The 19,262-nt window shown below is 44.3% G+C and overlaps 1 protein-coding gene across 1 annotated transcript in view; it reads left to right on the forward strand.

Moving 5' to 3' along the window:
* Positions 1–19,262, forward strand: part of LOC146817851 (amine sulfotransferase-like) — a 500,929-nt gene that overhangs the window by 363,331 nt on the left and 118,336 nt on the right. The window contains exon 7 of the mRNA XM_085611330.1: positions 2,672–2,852. Within this exon, the coding sequence (XP_085467456.1) occupies positions 2,672–2,852 (181 nt within the window). The remainder of the gene's footprint in view (positions 1–2,671; positions 2,853–19,262) is intronic.

Consider the following 19,262-nt stretch of genomic DNA (forward strand, 5'->3'; position numbering starts at 1 on the left):
CAAAGGTTATGAAGAAAGTGTGTGCATCACCGCGCTAACAGTATTCACAAATTGAAGCAAAATGCCGCTGATGTTGATCTGGTGAAGGAGATCTTAAGAATAGGTGTGCGCATCACCGCGCTAAACACACAGGGACACTGCCGGTTGGTGCTTGTAATTGTCCTGCGCAGAAAGCACAAATAAAGATGCAAGTGCGTACTGAAGAGAGTCTCCGTTGAAGGCTTTCAAGCGTTGCTAAGCAACGGAGTGAAGGACGCTGCACGTAGGAGACGTAATGTTACGCAAAAGTCGGTGGTAGAAACGTCAGGAGATAGCTGCGGCTGGAATGTAGGCTGCGGAGGAGTCCACCAACCAACGCAGTAAGGCTGTAAACTGGAACGCATGGCCTCCAAGCCATGACCCGACGTCATGGCTTTACCAGCCTCACTCCAACACATGGACACATCGCTCGTGCTAAGACGTTGCTGTGAGTAGATTTGAAAGTAAAGTCAACGGTAACGGTGCACACAGAATGAGTAGCGCTAGGTCTGCTGAATCTTCTCCTCACTTATCCAAAATAAGCACCACAACGCCGCTAATCACCTGATACTCTACCAGATGTAACACTGTTAATCCAATAAAAATTAACGCAGCAGTCCAGTGTGGTATCCTGCTGCTGCACTTTTCTGTCTCTTTAAAATAGGAGCTGCCTCCTGACCTGTGCTGAATGAAAACAGTAGCTTGAAATGAAAATTCAGAATGAAAGACACAGGCCTAGTAAATGGCAGCAGGGTGTCAAAGGCATCATGAAACAGGCAGCAGATGTAATGAAGCATAAGTGTATTTGAAGTAGACACCTTGACAGTGGCAGCAGGAAACACACGCCCAGTAAATGGCAGCAAGGTGTCAAAGGCAGCATGAAACAGGCAGCAGATGTAATGAAGCATACACGTTGTTAATGGCAGCAGGAAACATACGCTTGTCAATGGGCTGTCCGGTGAATATGGACACTGGTGGGCGGGAAAGGAGTCAAAACCTTAGGTAGGTTCTTTTTAAGTAAGATCTTGAATAAAAGTTCCTTAGAAGTAGCTTGAAGTAATTACTCACGCATAGTTTTTGACCCAACTCGTCGCCAATTTATGTTGTGCAATCGTAAGGAGTTCCTATAGACGTGGTTAGGTTACAAATGATTAAGTTTATTGTTCTTAGATGTTAAGTAGGTTTTCCAGTATAGATGTAAATAAGGCCCCACCAGGAACAGCCTCTCTGCTGCTCAGCCCAGGATCCAACTGACACTCCACCTCACACCAATCCTCACATTCCAATGACATAACCTTCCACACCAACATTCTACCCAACACATTCACACTGGCTGAGCAGCAGAGGTAGAGAAACAGGGAATATGCATTACATAAAACCTTAGATATAACACTTTCATTAACACCAAAGGACACATGTTGAGAGCCCAGCGTCCTGGGAAGTCCATTATAAGAGATTACTTTCATTTTGGACATGTGGCCCATCACTCACCAAACATCAAATTCAATGTTGAGACAGGGTCTAGAGAGACTGTTGATCACTCTGTGTCTGCTAATAATTCCACCTCACCTGTGCAGATCACTGACACTCCAACTTCCAGTTCCTGATTTTCAGTGACACTTTTGGGACATGTGATCCAGGTGCTACAACGCTTAATTAAAGAATTGTAACTGATTGGGTATCTATGTATTTATTTGTATATTTCTTTATTTGTGAAAGTTATAACTTTTTATTTAACAAAGCTTGAGATGCAGTGTCTTGTCATAGAGGAATGCTGGAACTTTGGCTCTCACTGTACACTGTAGGCCTGTGATGTAAGCATTGTAGGGAAGAGTTTAAGGCAGGTTTAGAATGTTGAGTTCTGACTTACACGCAGCAGAATAAAGACATGTACAACTGCTCTTGGCGAGTGCGTAGGCTGGCAGGACGCTACAGTGTGGTGCAAGAGCAAACCAATCCAGCCCATAAATAGGCCCCTAGGTGCTTAGGAAACATCTCCCACAATTCTATTCCCCACACATATCCAAAGCAAAGAGAATGGCACGACTATTTACAATCCTGTAAATCATGTATTAGTACCAGAAAATATGAATTTGATTTGCTAAAGTTTTACCATAGTATATTGCCTATTTGACATGCTTTTTGGTGCTTAGAATCTATAAAGTAACCTCAAGTAAATGATTGAAGCAATGAGCAAAAAGAGATGAGTTTGAAGTCTTTTTCTAAAATTTAGATACTTTTCCAAGATTCGTAGATCAAGTTGCCAATAATTCTACAAAGATGGATCATGGATTGAGAAGGGTCTTCCTCCTAGACCTTTGTGCATGTACAGTGTAAATTATGATAAAAATTCAGTAACTTACCATGCCCTCAGTCATTCACTGCCTCACTCATTGCCTTAAATTGCCCAGCTCTAATGCAACTCAAGCATAGGTAAAAAAAAGTCACTTCTCAATACCCTGGTTGTAATTGGGGTGCCCTGGGTCCCCCTGTATGCCTATATTCCACATTAATTCAGGTTTTATTTATGAAATTTGACATGCTAAACTGCTGGAAAATGGTAATATTTCTTTGTTGTTAGAAGGGTGCTTTCTCTCTTATTGAAATCATGTCATCGTTGCCCAAATCTAAAAATGCCTTCACATTCTTTCAGGACCTTCGCTCTGTTGTTCTGAAGATATGCCAATTTGTAGGACAGCAGTTAAGTGATCATGAAATTGATATTGTCGTACAAAAATCTGAATTCAAGAACATGAAATCAGACCCTAATGCAAACTATGAATTCATGGATCGGAAAATTGTTGACAAACAACGAGGGAATTTTGTTCGGAAAGGTAAAAATACTAACATGATAAAAATTAGTGGGCAAGGTAAAAGGTAAGAAATACTAACATGACAAAAAATTACAGCTTAAGGTAAAATATTGACAAGAAGGATCAGGTGAAGCTTTTCCAGCCAGCATGAAATGACACCAAGTACACAAATTGGTAAACTTCTTATGGTCAAAGGAAATAGAAAAGGCTTTTGCTAATTCTCTGCGTGAAACTTGTCTTACTTGTTTGAAAGTCCATCTTTACACAAGTGCTGCATGGATATACATTTTAGGAATGTACTGTTCATAACTCGTTTTTCTTTATTAAAGTGAAATATGATTGTAACTATTAAGCGTCATCGCACTGGGAAGCCAATAGAAAGAAAGAAGCTGCTGCTATGCAGTGTTGCTTGTGGTTATATTGTTGGTGCTCATTTGCATAGCTCAGGCGTCGACTAGGAGCAGGATGAATGGTAAAGTGACAGCTAAGTGCCTGGACAGCCTGGTTACTCAAGCCAGAAAGCATAATGATCCTGAGTGGAGGGGTGGGAGAGGGAGTTCTTCAACAGATATAGTAAAAACTTCCAAACAGCTAAGGCTTCATGTCACATTAGAGTGCTAGGTTCAGCAATGTACAGAAAGATTGTAAATATACAACTTTCAGTGAAATTAGATAAAAAAGCACAATGTAAGAAGTGATTCCCTGATTTTGCTTTTCTCGGTCACTATCCAAGATGTGGAAGGGGTCTCTGTAAAATTCCATTTTCAGCAGCTCCGTTTTCATAATTAGTGTAGGAATTTGGGTTACTGGTTGAGGGGTTAAAACTCTACTCAAGTAACAACCACAATTCTTGTCAGGGTGAAAAATAAGCAAACCCCAATTTAACCTGTGCTTAACCCTCTGATAGCTTGCCACAAAAGCAGTCAGGCTTAACTTTGAGGCCATGTGTAAAGCATTTATGCAGCACGCAAACAGTAACAACATGAAAACAGCAGGCAAGAAAAATCCCTCACCAATTTAGAAAAATAAAGTGACATTTAATAAATTATTTAAGACCACAATGACAAAAATTGAATCAGTTGAACCGGAAATACATAATCTCAAAGCTTTACGTAAAAAGCGCCAACTGTGGATATCTGGTCTTGCAGACAAAGTCAAACGTTCAGGCTAAACACAATGGAGCGCGCGCTGGATCAAGGGACCAAGTTAGCTCTGCTGAGAAATGTACCTGAAATCCTCATTGCAGAGCATTGTGTCACCTAATCATGTTTACTCCAAATCACAAAAAAACACCTTTTCTGAGTAAAAATTATGCTTTCTGTCAGATTTGGTATAATTCCATTCAACTGTTCAGTGAAATTGTAAGCTTCCATGTGACTTTGTTCACAATTTCATTCAAGACTTGATAACAATTATTTTCGAACAGAGAATGCAGCTTTAGATTGAATAATGTGAATATATTCAAGCAGACTCGATTAGCAGACTTGAATATCACATTGTGAAGAAAAGTGCCAAAAACAATCACTTGCATATTTATCACTTGCATCTAGAGAACTAACATGTGTAGCCTCAGAAGGTGGAATACCTAATAGAGGACAGACATGAAAATTAGAACACCACAAATTAAATATATATAATCCCCCAAAATCACTCAAAGAAATCAAATTAATTGCCATGCAGCACAACATATATGTGTATGTCTATGAATGTGTGTATGTGTGTGGGTGTATCACATGTAGGTACATTTTGGGCCACTGCATTGGGAGTAATTTTACATTGTGTATCTTCTTCCATTTGGGTCAGCGATTTATTTTTTGTTTTCTCCGATCTTGCATGTCTTGCACTTTTTGCATTTTTTTAAGCCAATTTGTAGATCTGTTAGCCACGTTTTCATTGTAGGTTTTGTAAAGTGACTATGTACAATTTTGTCTTTGATTGAAGGAGCTCGCTTTTATGTTATGCTGGGTTTGTCTTTCAATATTTTCCTCATGTCAGAATCTTTCAACAGTATGTGCCAATGTTTGTTATTTCTGAGATGGCATGATTTTCCTGGCAAATTGGCTTAACAAAATGCAAAAAGTGCAAGGCATGCAAGATCGGAGAAAACAAAAAAGAAATCACTGACGCAAAAGGAAGAAGATACACAATAAAGGAAAGAATCAACTGTGAAAGCACATATGGCGTGTACATGTTGGAATGCAATTGCGGATGCAGATACATTGGAAGCACAATTTGTCAACTCAAAAAGAGAATTTTGGAACATATCCGTGCAATCCAAAATGATGATCCAACATACGCCATGACCAAACACATGAAAGTACATTAAAACTATGGATGGCAACAAATGAAATACTGGGGGCTGGCAACAATCCCGCCAAACAAAAGAGGAGGAGACAGAACCCAAAAAACTGAGACGCTTGGAATCAAGAATGATTATCAGGTTCCAAACCAAACAGCCAATCGGATTGAATGGGGACTAAGAACTTCATGTGCACTTGTAAATACTCTCACAAAATGTACTTGTCTCAATTGAGAAATAACAAAAAATAAAACAAATGGCACTAAGCCGGTAAATGACAGAAATAAATGGGGACAAAGAACTTCATGTGCACTTGTAAATACTCTCACAATAAGTACTTGTTTAAATTGAGAAATGACCAAAAAATGAACTAAATGGCACTAAGCCGGCAAATGAGAAAACATGTCATGAACAAATGTCAAAACCTAACATTCACGTAATCAAATAATGTTTTGGGCACTAAGCCATTACTAACTTAGCCTGTATAACTAACTCGGATTCACAAAAGCTATGTTGTAAATATAAAGAATGTGCACTGTAAATATTCTCACTTTTGTAAAGTGGAACCACATTTTCCATAGTGCATCATAATGGCTATATGGGCAGTTGTGTATATATAGACCCAAAATGTGCAAAGCAAGACCAGAGTGGTCGAAACGCGTTGGTTTGTAAGACGACTTGATGGTGTTGGCTGCATCATACTGAAGTAAAAAGTCTTGATACTAATCTCCTGGAGTGCGAGTAATTCTTTCTACTTTGTGGCAATATGTAATGCAGATCTCGATCCCATTTCTTCACTACTCGCACCGATCGTGAGCGCGCCGACACAGAGGGATCTTTTGGTGAAAAGAATTAATTATATATATATGTATACATAAATATATATATATATATTATCTACTGGCGGTCGCCAGTAGATAGTTATAGTTAGGCCCGTGTTTCCATAGGAAATCTCAAAATTCTATTTTGAATAACTTTGGCGCCGGTTGACGAATCTTCGTGAAATTTTCAAAACTAATGGGGCGCCCCACTCAGCTCTTACCCTGAAAGTCTCGGGGGGATTCGTCAAGCGGGGGCCGAGAAAAAGGGGGGTCCCAAAACGCGTTTTCCCCATGCATTTTCCAATAGGACCTTTAGTCGAAGGTACAGCCCGAACGGCTGAACAGAATTACTTGAAATTTGGCAGAGAGGTAGTCCTCAGGTCAGGGATGTGCCTTTTGCATATATGGAGTCAATCTATTCAGCAGTTCCTGAGAAAATTGCAGTTAAATGCACATACATATCTATAGCCGGGCACCGTGCGTGCACCATGCGTGCACCGTGCGCGCACCCTAACGTGCGTGAGCGTAATTCTGATTGGTTGTTACATGTCACATGTCAGTCAACGTTCGAATTGGTCGAAATCAGGAAGTGTCGGCCGCCATTTGTTTGTTTTCAGTGCGAGAGTGGAAAAGGAAGGTGGCGAACGTGAAAAGGGGGCAGGGTAGAGAGTTCCTGACCCCTTAGCCTTTGTCCATTTAATTTTTTTTTTAAATCGCAGGGGCGCACGGTGAAAAACCATAAAAAAAATAAAAATCATTTTTAATGCGTAGTTTATTGAAAAATACCCCTAGCCTTTCTCCATTTAAATTTTTTTTAAAATTGCAGGGGCGCACGGTGAAAAACCATAAAAAAAATAAAAATAATTTTTAATGCGTAGTTTATTGAACAATAAATATATAAAAAAAATAATAATACATACATAACTTAGCATTTAAAAAACCGTACAAATTCACTGAAAAAACCCTAGGTTTCACACATGTTATAGTTAGGTGCATATTTCACTCATAAAAAACCAATGAAATTCCCCCATTATAGTTAGTTCTGATTACTATAACTCGCGCGACCGCCACTCTATCACAAGGATGATGTCATTAGTGATGTCAAGAGTGATGCCACTGACCATGTCATGAGTGATGTAATATGTGACGTCATGAGCAGAGGATTGCGGGCGCGCGAGTTATAGTTATCTGAACTAACTATAACGGGGGAATTTCATTGGTTTTTTACGAGTGAAATATCCACCTAACTATAACATGTGTGAAACCTATGGTTTTTTAAGTGAATTTGCAAGGTTTTTTAAATGCTATTTCCTAACTATAACGTGTGTGAAACCTATGGTTTTTTCAGTGAATATATATATATATATATAAATATATATATATATTACCTACTGGCGGTCGCCAGTAGGTAGTTATAGTTAGGACCACGTTTCCATAGGAAATCCGCAACATTCTATTTTGAATAACTTTGGCGCCGGTCGACGAATCCTCGCGAATTTTTCAAAATAGGTGGGGCGCTACGCTCCGCCCCTACCCTGAAAGTCTCGGGGGGATTCGTCAAGCGGGGGCTGAGATAAAAGGGGGGTCCCAAAACGCGTTTTTCCCATGCATTTTTCCATAGGACCTTTAGACACAGCTACAGCCCGAACGGCTGAACAGAATTACTTGAAATTTGGCAGAGAGGTAGCCATAAGGTCAAGGAAGTGCCTTTTGCAGGTCTGGTGTAAATCTGTTCAGTATTTCCTGAGAAAATAGCATTTAAAAGCATATATATATGTGGGCGGAGCCTAACCACACATCTCATCCTGAGATCTGATTGGCTGTCAGCACTTCATCCAAGAAGTGTTGGCAGCCATCTTGGGACCAATATACATGATAGCACCTCATTAAAAAGCATTGCAGTTAATAGAAGGTTTTAAGACTTTAGTTACATTATAAATCATTTGTTGATGGTACCATACTCATTTTAGGAATTGTGGTATGTTCTAAGGTGATTTCACCATGTGAAAAAGCCTTCTGCTGGGATATCATGATTGAGAGAAAAATATTTTCTCATGCTTTTACCACAGAGGTTTGGAAGGTGATCTATAAGCTAAACTGAGAGCTTATTTTCTGTAAATTCACATTATCTTTCTCAGTCATGTGAGAATGAAGTCTGACATTCTCAGTAAAACATGTACATCCAACAAGGGCAGAGACTGTCAGTTGATTCCTTTGTGTTCTACTGCAGCTTCCCAGAGTGTTCCAAAGAACTACTAGAGCGCTAACAGTCCTACCTATGATAAACGTATGGCACACCTGAAGCCATCTTGCTTGGAATAAAGTGGTAACTCTTAAAACATTTAATTTCAAAAGGAACAAAATGAGGGGGTTCATTTTTCCATAAAAAGTATGATTAGTGCTGCAGAAAGAAAAATTAGGGCACATTTTGAGTGACTTCTCAAATCCTCTTCTATTTCATTAAAAAATTCTGCCATGCAGACTGAAACATGCACTTTCAATACCAGCAGCAGTTTTCCCTGGTGAGCACATCTGAATGCCTTCTTGATGGAATCAAAGTAAAAAACTGAAAGTATTTCCTACTGAGGAGACTGCAGTAAATGAGGAAATTAGGAAACTTCATAACAAATAAGTCTCCCAAGATGGCCACCAGAGACAAAAGAGCCCAAATGTAGCCCAAATATCACCCAGATGTAGCCCAAGTATAGCCCAATGACAGAATGTCCCAGAATGTTCTTAAAAACAACTAGAGCGCTTACTGTCTTCATTATGACAAAAGTATGGCACACCTGAAGCCATCTTGATTGGAATAAACTGGTAACACTTAAAACATTTAATTTAAAAAGGAACACAATGAGGGGGTTCATTTTGCCATAGAAATTATCATTAATGCTGAAGAAAGAAAATGAGGGCACATTTTGAGTGACTTCTCAAATCCTCTTCTATTTCATTAAAAAATTCTGACATGCAGACTGAAACATGCACTTTTAATACCAGGAGCAGACTTCCATGGTGAACAGTAGTTTTACTACAGTGATCTAATGAGCAACTAGAGGGCTAACATTCAGAATTTATGGCAAATGTGTGACATATCTGAATACCTTCATGATGGAATCAACGTAAAAAACTGAAAGCATTTCCTACTGAGGAGACTGCAGTACATGAGGAAATTAGGAAACTTCATAACAAATAAATCTCCCAAGATGGCCACCGGAGACAAAAGAGCCCAAATGTAGCCCAAAATCACCCAGATGTAGCCCAAATATAGCCCAATGACAGAAGTGTGCAAAACACTTATTATTTAGTGTTTTTGCAGTGTTATATAGTGCAGACTTGTCAGGTATTGGAGTGCTTTACATGAGCATTGGTTACATCACACAAGCACAAATTCATTTTGGTTGTAGACATGGGGAGACTAAGGGCCTCATGTAGGTAGCGAAATACCGGTCGGTAACGGCCGATTTTCGGTAAATGTGCCTTTACCGACCGGTATTCAGACAAGTGAGATGTAGGAGTCCAAAAACCACTTTTCGGTAAATATGAGGCGGTAAATACCGATTCATAGTTACCGAATTCCAAAATACCGATTCATGTTTACCGAATACATAATTAACGAATCGGTAAATATGAAGTGGTAAATATGAAGTGGTAAAAATTTAAAATGACATGTAGGAGCAGGCGGTAATTAAGAAATCCAGGAAAATCGGTAAATAAGAGTCGGTAATTAACACGGATAGAAAGCAGGTGGTAACCATCAACAATGCACATAAGCAATCCCAAAATGCAACAGCGTGGACAACATGGCCGCCATGTACGTCATCGCAAGGCGCCTACGTCTACAGGCAGCAGGACTGAGGGTGTGGCGACGGGAGGAACAAATCTACAGACAGCGCATCACACTATTACAGCTGACTGATGCAGAGATACATGAGAGGTACAGGCTACACCCCGAAACCATCATGGACCTGATAAGGGACCTGCACCCACTCCTGGACCAGCCAACAAGAAGGGCGCACGCCATACCACCACATGTGCAGGTGCTCTGCAGCCTACATCTACTGGCATCCGGCAGTTATCAGGTGGTGATAGCTGCGGTGGGTGGTGTATCCCAGAGTTGCCTGTCCCGTTTCTTCAGGAAGTTCCTGGATGCCATGATGCAGAGAATGCACCACTACATAAGCTTCCCAAACACACAGGCTGCACTGCAGAAAACAAAAACAGACTTTTATCACATGGCACAGTTCCCCCATGTCATCGGCTGTATTGATGGTACACACATCCCAATCTGTCCACCAGCTGATACAGAGCACATCTACAGGAACAGGAAGTCCACCCACTCCATCAATGTGCAGGTGATCTGTGATGCAGGGAACATCATCACAGATATTGTTGCAAAGTTTCCTGGGAGCACCCACGACTCTTACATCTTCCAGAATAGTGGGATCTACACACGACTGAGTGCCGGCGAATTCGGAGAGGGATACCTGCTGGGTAAGTAACAGTGACGCCCCTTGAAACCTGCAAATCAGAGTGTATAGAGGCATGTAACTGATGGTTCCCTCTTACTCATCCAGGCGACAGTGCATATGCATGCCGTTCATTCATCCTCACTCCCTACCTACACCCAGCAACCCAGAGTGAGAGACGATACAACGTGGCCCACAAAACAACACGCAATGTGGTGGAGCGCACGTTTGGACTACTGAAGAGCAGGTTCCGCTGCCTCCACAAGAGCGGAGGCGCACGCCAGTACAAACCCATCACCTGCTGCAAGATTATTGTCACTTGTGCAATGCTGCACAACCTTGCCACGAAAAAAGGTACAGATGTGGAACTAACAAATTTTGAGGACAACGAGGATGAGTCAGGCCAGCCAGAGGGCAGCGCAGCTAGAGTGCCAACTGCAATCGATGGGAGAGAGAGACGGGCAGAGATCACATGCAACTATTTCTGAGTAAGTGAGGGGACACAGCGAGTTGTGAGAAGTCATGACGTAGTTTAATGTGGCACCACGCCATGAACACATGAACAGGCCAATCTGGCAATATACCATCTATACAAGGAGTATGTCCAGGGTTACGTCACCCAATGGGAAGTGGCTAAGCAGGGCCACATCAATGTTTGCGCATACGCGCTGCAGTGGTGGATTGCACGGCCTGTGCATCCTCACTAGAGCCAACCCCAAGCCGCCTGCTGCTCCTGCGTGCTTCTGGGACGGGGGGTGTGATGCTGCTGCTGGTGTCGATGCGCTCCGCAGCATCCCCTGCAGCAGTTGTCGACGCCTGACTAGTCAATAGCACCCCTAGTGCACTTGTCACCTGCACCATCCCCCGAGACAGGTCGCTGCAGCACTGTGTTAGGCCCTCCTGCATCGTCACAGAGCGCCGGCAAAGTAGGGAAGTCGCAGTTGCCAGACGGTTGAGTGCCCTGCTGGTAGTGTCCCTTCTCTGGCGTTCCCGGCGCCGTGCTTCGATGTCAGCATCTAATTTGCTGCACAACTGCTGGATTGACTGGGACATGTCCCGAATGCCCGCAGCCATGCCGCCAATGTTTGTGTCCATGTTGACTAAGCTTGTCTTCATCACCCGCATGTGCCTCTGGACTGACATAACTGCCTTTGATTGCAGGCGCTGTTGCTTCAACATTTGGCCCTCGAGCCCCAAGAAGACACCATGGCCGTCAGTGGGTGCTGGTGGACTCTGGACACGCGACCTGCGGCGCCCTCTTGCTCCCGTCTGTGCTGCCTGTGAGGTGTGGGGCACAGTGGGATGGCTCCCTCCCTGGTGCCCGGTGCGGTCTTCTGGGCCCATGCTGTCGTCTGACGAGGTGTCGAAGGCTCGTAGCCTGGCTGCTGGACGCCTCCTCATTCTCACACCTGCAAGCGGAGATGTGGCCGGTGATTCGAACATGAGTGGCGATGCTGGCTGTGGTTGTGGTGATGCTGGCTCTCGGTGAGGTGATGCTGGCTCTGTGTGCGGCGAGGCTGGCTGTGTTGGTGGTGCGGCTGCCAGTGGGCCTGCTCCCTGGTCTGAACTCGTGCTGGCTAGAGGTGATTTTTGTGGCAGGTGTGCCGTCTCCCCTGCAGCATGCCCTGTACTGCATGATGTCACATCTGTGGACAGAAAAACAACATTGGCTCAGTGTCCCCGAAGGGCTGCATTGCAAGCGTCACAATAAATCATTTCACATTCCAATCTGTCCTCTGTCTCCTTGTGCCTCGAGTGCGTGACATGCCCTGTTGCCCTGTGACATTTACGTCATGGTTAGTGTTGCCCTGACTACATCTCCCGGAATGCATTGCCTGTCTGCACTGACACGTGTGGACTGCAGTGTGATTCTCGTTTCACAATGGGGGATGTGGGATAGGGGTAGGGGGGCTACATTGCTGTGCTTTCGTCTTACCTTGGTGTGTTGCGGCTCTGGCAGAGCTGTCGGCGTCCCCAAGACCCACGACGCTCTCTTGCTCGATTGTGGCCGCCACCAGCTCCTCCAGTTCGGTGAGGGCAGGTGCCCTGTTGGTTCCACCTCCGGTCTGGCTGGCCTCCTTCTGGATGTCGCCCATCTTCCTCTTGGTCACAATCCTCAGGTCATACCAGCGCTTTTTGAGGACCTCAATGTCCCTGTGGGTCACTCCCACAGCATTGACCTGCGCCTGGATGGCCAGCCATATGTTGCGCTTTTCGGCCTCAGGCACTTGCAGGGATTGCCTCCCAAACAGCTTCTGGTGCTGCTTCACCACCTCCTCCACCAGCACCTGGAGTTCCTTGGGGCTGAATTTGAGCTTCCTCCTCCTTTCCCCTCCGTCTTTCTGTGTTCTCTGGCTGGACATGCTGTTCGTTTCCCGCTCGCACATGCAACTGCTCCCTGCCTCTCCTCTGCACTCCAAGCCTCTCCAGGGTCGGCTAATTATGTACACCTGCCTGGGTGTGGCCACGTCGGCTAATTGTGTACACCTGCCTGGGTGTGGGCAGTTCCTGGTTGGGTGGGCTGTCGTTGCACAGGATTAGCTGTTTCGTCAAGTCATGTGCTGTTATTTACCGAATCCGTACATACCGATTCGGTATTTTCCGATTCGGTGGATACCACCTCGGTCTTTTCCGAATCGGTAGATACCACCTCGGTATTTTCCGATTCGGTAATTATCACCTCGGTATTTACCGATTCGGTGAATTCCGATTCGTATTTACCGAATGTTACCGAATCGGTAACTGTTACCGAATTTTTACCTACATATAACTTACCGATTCTAATTTACCGATTCGGTACGGCTCGGTATTTAAGAACCGGTAAAATTTATTTACCTACATGAGGCCCAAAGTGATTTGACCAGAATCACAGAATGTCGAGCTGAAGCAGAAACTTCAACCTGGTTCCCCAGTTGCAAAGTCTGCAGTTCTGGAAGTAACACCACATCCTCTCCCCTAAGTGCAACATTTAATCAAGTGGTCAACTGGATAAAAAAACATAAAGATAACAAATAATTTAAAAGTGCTTTGTCGCTATTTGAAAACTCAGACAAAATGTCCTTATTTTAGTCTTTTAGAGCACTAACCATAATTTTGATGCCAATAAGACCCTCTCATATATGTAATTTCTAAAGGAAATGCTCTAGGTATTACAGTTTTGATTACATCAAGATGATGTCAGGCGTTCCACACTTTTGTAATAAATATAGAATGTTAGCAATCTAGTTGTTCATTGGGATACTGTTGAGAGGCAAAGGCCAGGGGCACGGACTCTGAAAATTGAAGGCAGGTAGGAGAGTGCAAAGGCAACAATTTAACCACACTGAGCAGGCAGGAAGGGCCGTGGAAGCACAACAGACTATGGAGGGCAGTGGAAAGGGGGGCAGGGGCAACAAACCAACAATACAGGACTTGCAAGAGAGGCTGTTGGAGGGAAGATCTATTACGGGTCAAGGAAGCTATAGGCGGTCCCCAGAGTCCCGGGAGCCACCACAGAACTGAGCAGGAGAGTGAGTCAGGGACAAAAGGGGCACCTTAATTTGAGCCGGGGTGCCTAGGAACGCTTGCTCCAAAAATGAAGAAAACAGACATATGAGACATGGAATTGGTGGCAGAATACAATGGCAGTTTAATGAGAAGATACAACTTCAAAGAAACCGCAGAATAGAGACATAAAGTACAAAATACAGAATCCAGATAATCATACAGCTGTCATGATATTCTCTGTATCTCAATTAATGTACTGACAGAGAGAAAACACATCTATAAATGCATCATGAGAAACAAGTTACACCAAGGAAAATGTTACCTAGGAACACTCACGTTTACTCTTAGAGCAAGCATTCCTGCAATTACAATACAAAATCTTTTAAATGCAAAAGTAAAGAGAACAATGGTTAAACATAACATGACATTTCATATAGGTAAAATAGAATAAGATACTTCAAGCAAAGCAGAGCAAGACATTTTAAGCAAAGGAAGACAAGAGCTCCCAGCTCTTGGGGAAAACCTGCACAGCCTGTTAACCTACATACAGACGGCGAGGTAGTCCGTCGATATCTGTGGGTGCTCCCTTTTTATATCATTTTGTGGGCTCCTTTGCACGCTACATCTACCTACGTATGCTACCCAAAAGCTTTGTCTGCAGATTTTACCAGACATTTCGTCATTTACCCACTTAATGCTGACAATGGACTGGGTGAAAAGGTCAGTCTCTCAGGCCAATCACTTATCGTAAGTTCCATAGAGCAAGCAGAAAATAATGGGTATTGTACGGGAATTCAATATATTCATGTACAAAATCTCCTCAGTTCTCCTAACTTGATGCTCTGCGGTTGCCACTTCCTTAAAAGCGGGAAACCTGCCCAGGAAGCAAGTACCAGTCCAGGATGCAGCCTACTGTATGTCGACAGCTTCAGTGGGATGTTGAACTTTGATACCGAGCACGGAGCACTCGGGTAGGGTGGGGGCTACTAGTTTGGAGCAGAAGGCCTCGCAGACCTGCCTTCAGACTGCTATACACTAAAATTGCAGAGCTATGGTCAATTTAACAAAGAGGCCTACATATTGAACAGAAGGGCCTACACAGGGGTTTTATGCTGGCTGAGTGGTAAGGATGTCTCAGGATAATTATATAGCAACACAGGACCCGCTGGTCAATTTAATACGGCCTACAAATGCGGCTGGCAGGGCAAGGACAAGGGTCTCATACTTCAGGCGTGGACAGAACGGGCCAGGGGCCCCCTGTGATACAAAATCTACCCTCCTTCAAGGCTGTGGCAATGTAATAGACCATTGTGGGCAGAAGGAAGAGGCAATGGTAGTACAACCATACATGCCAACAGACCCGATTCAGCCAGGAAACGTCCAATGTTTTTAAGCTCAAATGGGCTTTATTTGATCTGTCTCCTGTCTACAATATCCTCTTTTTCAATGTAACTCAAAGGGGAAAATCAATACCCCAGTTTTTTTTCAAAATCTCCCTCTTACCAAGTTCAAAATGTTCGCAAGTATGGTACATTGGATCATGGAAGGAAATGGGATAGGGACATGGACTTGGATAACAGAGGACAAGAGGGACATGGAGAGGTGCACCAAACTGACCCTGCAGGGCAGGCATCAGGGTTTGCAGCAGCACAATACACCACACAGGACATGCAGGACGGGAGTGCAGCACAACAATCCATAGAAAGCAAGAGGGAGGGGACAGGACCATGCACATGGACAACAGAGAACAGAGGGGCAAGAGGCAATGGTAGCTAGCTGACCATAATGGACAGACAGGAGAGAAAGCTGCAGCATTACAGACCATAAAGGGCAGTAGGGACGGATCAGGGGCATTACAATGGAACAGACAAGCCAGGAGGGAGGGAGTAGGGGTCTTCACATGTAAACAGAGGGCTGGGGGCAAGGGGGCAGGGCAGGAGCAGCAAGATAGCCATGGAGGTCAGGCAGGATGGGCACTAGAAGCAAGACACACCATGAAGAGCAACAGTGAGACTGTGATGGCATACACACAGACCATGGAGGGAAGGTGGGAGGGGGTCAGGGGCAGCTAACTGACCACACAGGGAAGGTGGGAGGGGCCATGGCAGCACAGAAGACCAATGGCTATGATGGGCAAGAAGGAGGGTGCAGGGGCATGCACAAAGGACGATGGAGGATAGAAGGGAGGGTCAGGACCTGTGCACAGACAAGAAAGTTCAGGGGAAGGGACCTCACAACAGACCACACGGGGCAGGCAGGAGGAGCAGTTGCAGCACAACAGACCAGGGAGGGCAGAAGGGTGTGGCAGTACAATGGACCATGTAGGACAGGAGGAAGAGGATAGGGGCATGGCATGTGGACAGGCAGGGTGGAGGTGGCAGGGACAGGTTACAGTCATCTGACAATGCTAGGCAGGTGGGAGGGGAGTGGCAGCTCAACAGAACACTCAGAGTAGATAGGAGTGGCAGGTCCATGGACATGGTGGGCAAAAAGGATGGAGCAGGGGCATGCACAAAGACATCGGAGGGCAGGGGGAAGGAGAATAGGGGCAGCAAGCTAAGCACAGAGTTTAAGCAGGAGGTCAGTGATGGGGCATAGAATTGGGCAATGGAGGGCAGGAGGAGTGGACTGGTACATCATACTAAATTGAGGGCAGTGGCAGCACATCAGACCATGCATGGCAGGAGGGAGGAGGCTATTCCATGGATTCACACAACAGAGGATAGGGAGGAGGGGGATGGGGCAGCAAGCTAACTGTTCAGAGAAGGCGGGTATTAGGAACTTTATTGTTTTTAAAACATTGAGTCTGTGCGAACTACTTAAAATATGAACAAGTATGCAGCATAATCTCACTTTTATTCAGGAAGAAGAGGACGTTTGTGACTGTGACTCCGGGCTCACTTGGCAGAAACACCCCCTGACCCTCCACCCCCTATCGCAAAATGTAATGCCCGTGAAAAGGGTAGGTGAACACAGTGTTATATAGAACATAGTCCTGAGAGCACGATTGAAAATGAAAACTAGATATAGTGTATGGTATAAACTATGCACCAAAAAGTGTGATATAAGATGAACCGGGTGTGAAATATAATATGCAATACATTGTGCGCAATGACAGATTCATTGGAGAGCGCGAGATAGCACAGGCACTAGCGCGTGCTATGCGATATGCGCCTTGGAGTGTAATATGCACAGGGCAGTGTTGTGTAACCTAACTAGTCTCTAAAGTTGTAATATAAAATATGTGCTGGGGAGTGTAACGTTGCATATGCACTGTGACACAGATATGGATCGCAGATTGTAATATGTATGGCATAGCACTGTGCGTTATAACATAGGCATCGAGGAAGGCACGTTAGATGGGGCAATATAACCCGTGCGAAGACAAGTGTGGCATGACATATTCACGGGGTGGTGTTACAGTGCACATGGGCTAGAGAGTGTCATAGCATATGCACTAGCTAGTGGAATACAACACAGAGGTGTGTGGCACTCGGCAGGCAATGGTGGGTGTAACACAGCATTGGGCTCTGTCAGGAGCGCGCTGTGACTCTCAAGTGATGTTCGTCCCCTTTCCAGAGAGTAAAATAAAAAGTATTACACATCCGGCAGTGGATGTGTGTTTTATTAACCGTGAGGGGGGTTTCTTGCATAGTTTTGGTCGAATTTTTGTCGAATCCCCTTTGAATGGCTTGGTGTGCATGTGTATTAAATGTGCCCGTCAATAGCTACCCATGTTTGTATAAATAAACGACAAGGGTGTCTACCGGGATTAGGCACGGTAGGGCATCAGACATGTCAGAGCTTCACTAGTAGTGTAAATACATTCCACGTGGATTTATTGCATGCATAGTCGCCTTTTAATGAATATCCCGCAAATCGTCATGGTGATAGGTACGTACGGTTTGTCCAGCATGTCCTAGGTGTGTCTATAAATAAATATTTTTTTAAAATAATAAAAAACAGTGGCCGGCCCTAGGGATTGGGGTCAAAAAAATATAATTAGGAGACAGGCCCTGGGGGATGGGGTCATCAGGGCCAATAAATTAGAATAAGAAGGGGAACCACACAGCCCCCCTTCTTAAAAAATTAAAATAAATAAAAGACTGGCATCGTGCCGGAGGCCATGCCCCCTCCGTGCAGCACTCTGCAAACGCGCCCCCAACAGGCATCTCCAGTATGCGCCAGGGAGCTGCGCTGCAGACAGGTGTTCTGAGGCCAAGCCCCTTTTTACACCTCTCTGCAACGCAGCTCTGTGGCGCTTACTGGAGGTACCTAGTGGTCTAGTTTGACCCTAGGGACCCTTAGGATTCAAGGGGACTTAATCTCTCAACTTAGAACAGCCACAGGGCGCGTTTACACAGTGGTGAAGGGAGGGGATGGGGCCTGAGGTGACGTGTGCAAACACGCACTATGGCACGTTTTAAATTGGGGATATAATTTCCCTTCAATACTGAGGGCCCCTGGGGGCTAACTAGCCCACCAAGTGCTTCCAGTAAGCGCCACTGAGCTGCATTGCAAGGAGGTGGTCCAGGCCGTGCCACTTTTTACACCTCTCTGCAACACAGCTCTGTGGCATTTACTGGAGGTACCTAGTGGGCTAGTTGGACCCTAGGGACCCTCAGGATTCAAATGAACTTAATCTCCCAACTAAAAATGGACACAGGGCGTGTTTACACAGTGGTGAAGGGAGGGGACGGGGCCTGAGTTAACGTGTGCAAAAACGCCCTGTGGCCTGTTTTAAGAGGTAGTTTTAATCCCCATGCCCTATTATGTACTAGGGGCTTACAGAGGAGGTCATGCTAATCACAGGGGGACCCCAACGCATAATGTTCCCTAGTGTATGTAGGTGTTTTCACTGTATTCTAAGTGTCTTTTAACATAGCACTGGCTCTAGGACTGGCTAGTCAGACTCAGTTACCACCAGTATCTGTCTGAAAAAGTTGAGGGTACAGGATGATTTTGCAACAAGGCTTCTTTCTGCTCTTCTTTTTGTTCTTTCTGCACGTTATCCTTCTTCCTGCACTTATCTTCGTATTTGAGGACTTCTGTTGCTTCTTTCTGCACTTCTTTTGTTTCTTTCTGTGCATTTTTTCTTCTTTCTTCACATGTCCTATCTCTGTAGGCATAGTTAGAAATTAGCATTTAAAAAACCTTTGAAATTCACAGAAAAAAACATAGGTTTCAGGCACGTTATAGTTAGGAATTAGCATTTAAAAAACCTCAGAAATTCACTGAAAAAACCATAGGTTTCAGGGGTGTTATAGTTAGCTGGACTTTTCACTTGTACAAAACCATTGAAATTCCCCCGTTATAGTTAGTTCAGCTAACTATAACTCGCGCGCCCGCAATGCACTGC

Source organism: Triturus cristatus, chromosome 6 (genome assembly GCF_964204655.1).
Source record: "Triturus cristatus chromosome 6, aTriCri1.1, whole genome shotgun sequence".
NCBI classification, from domain to species: domain Eukaryota; kingdom Metazoa; phylum Chordata; class Amphibia; order Caudata; family Salamandridae; genus Triturus; species Triturus cristatus.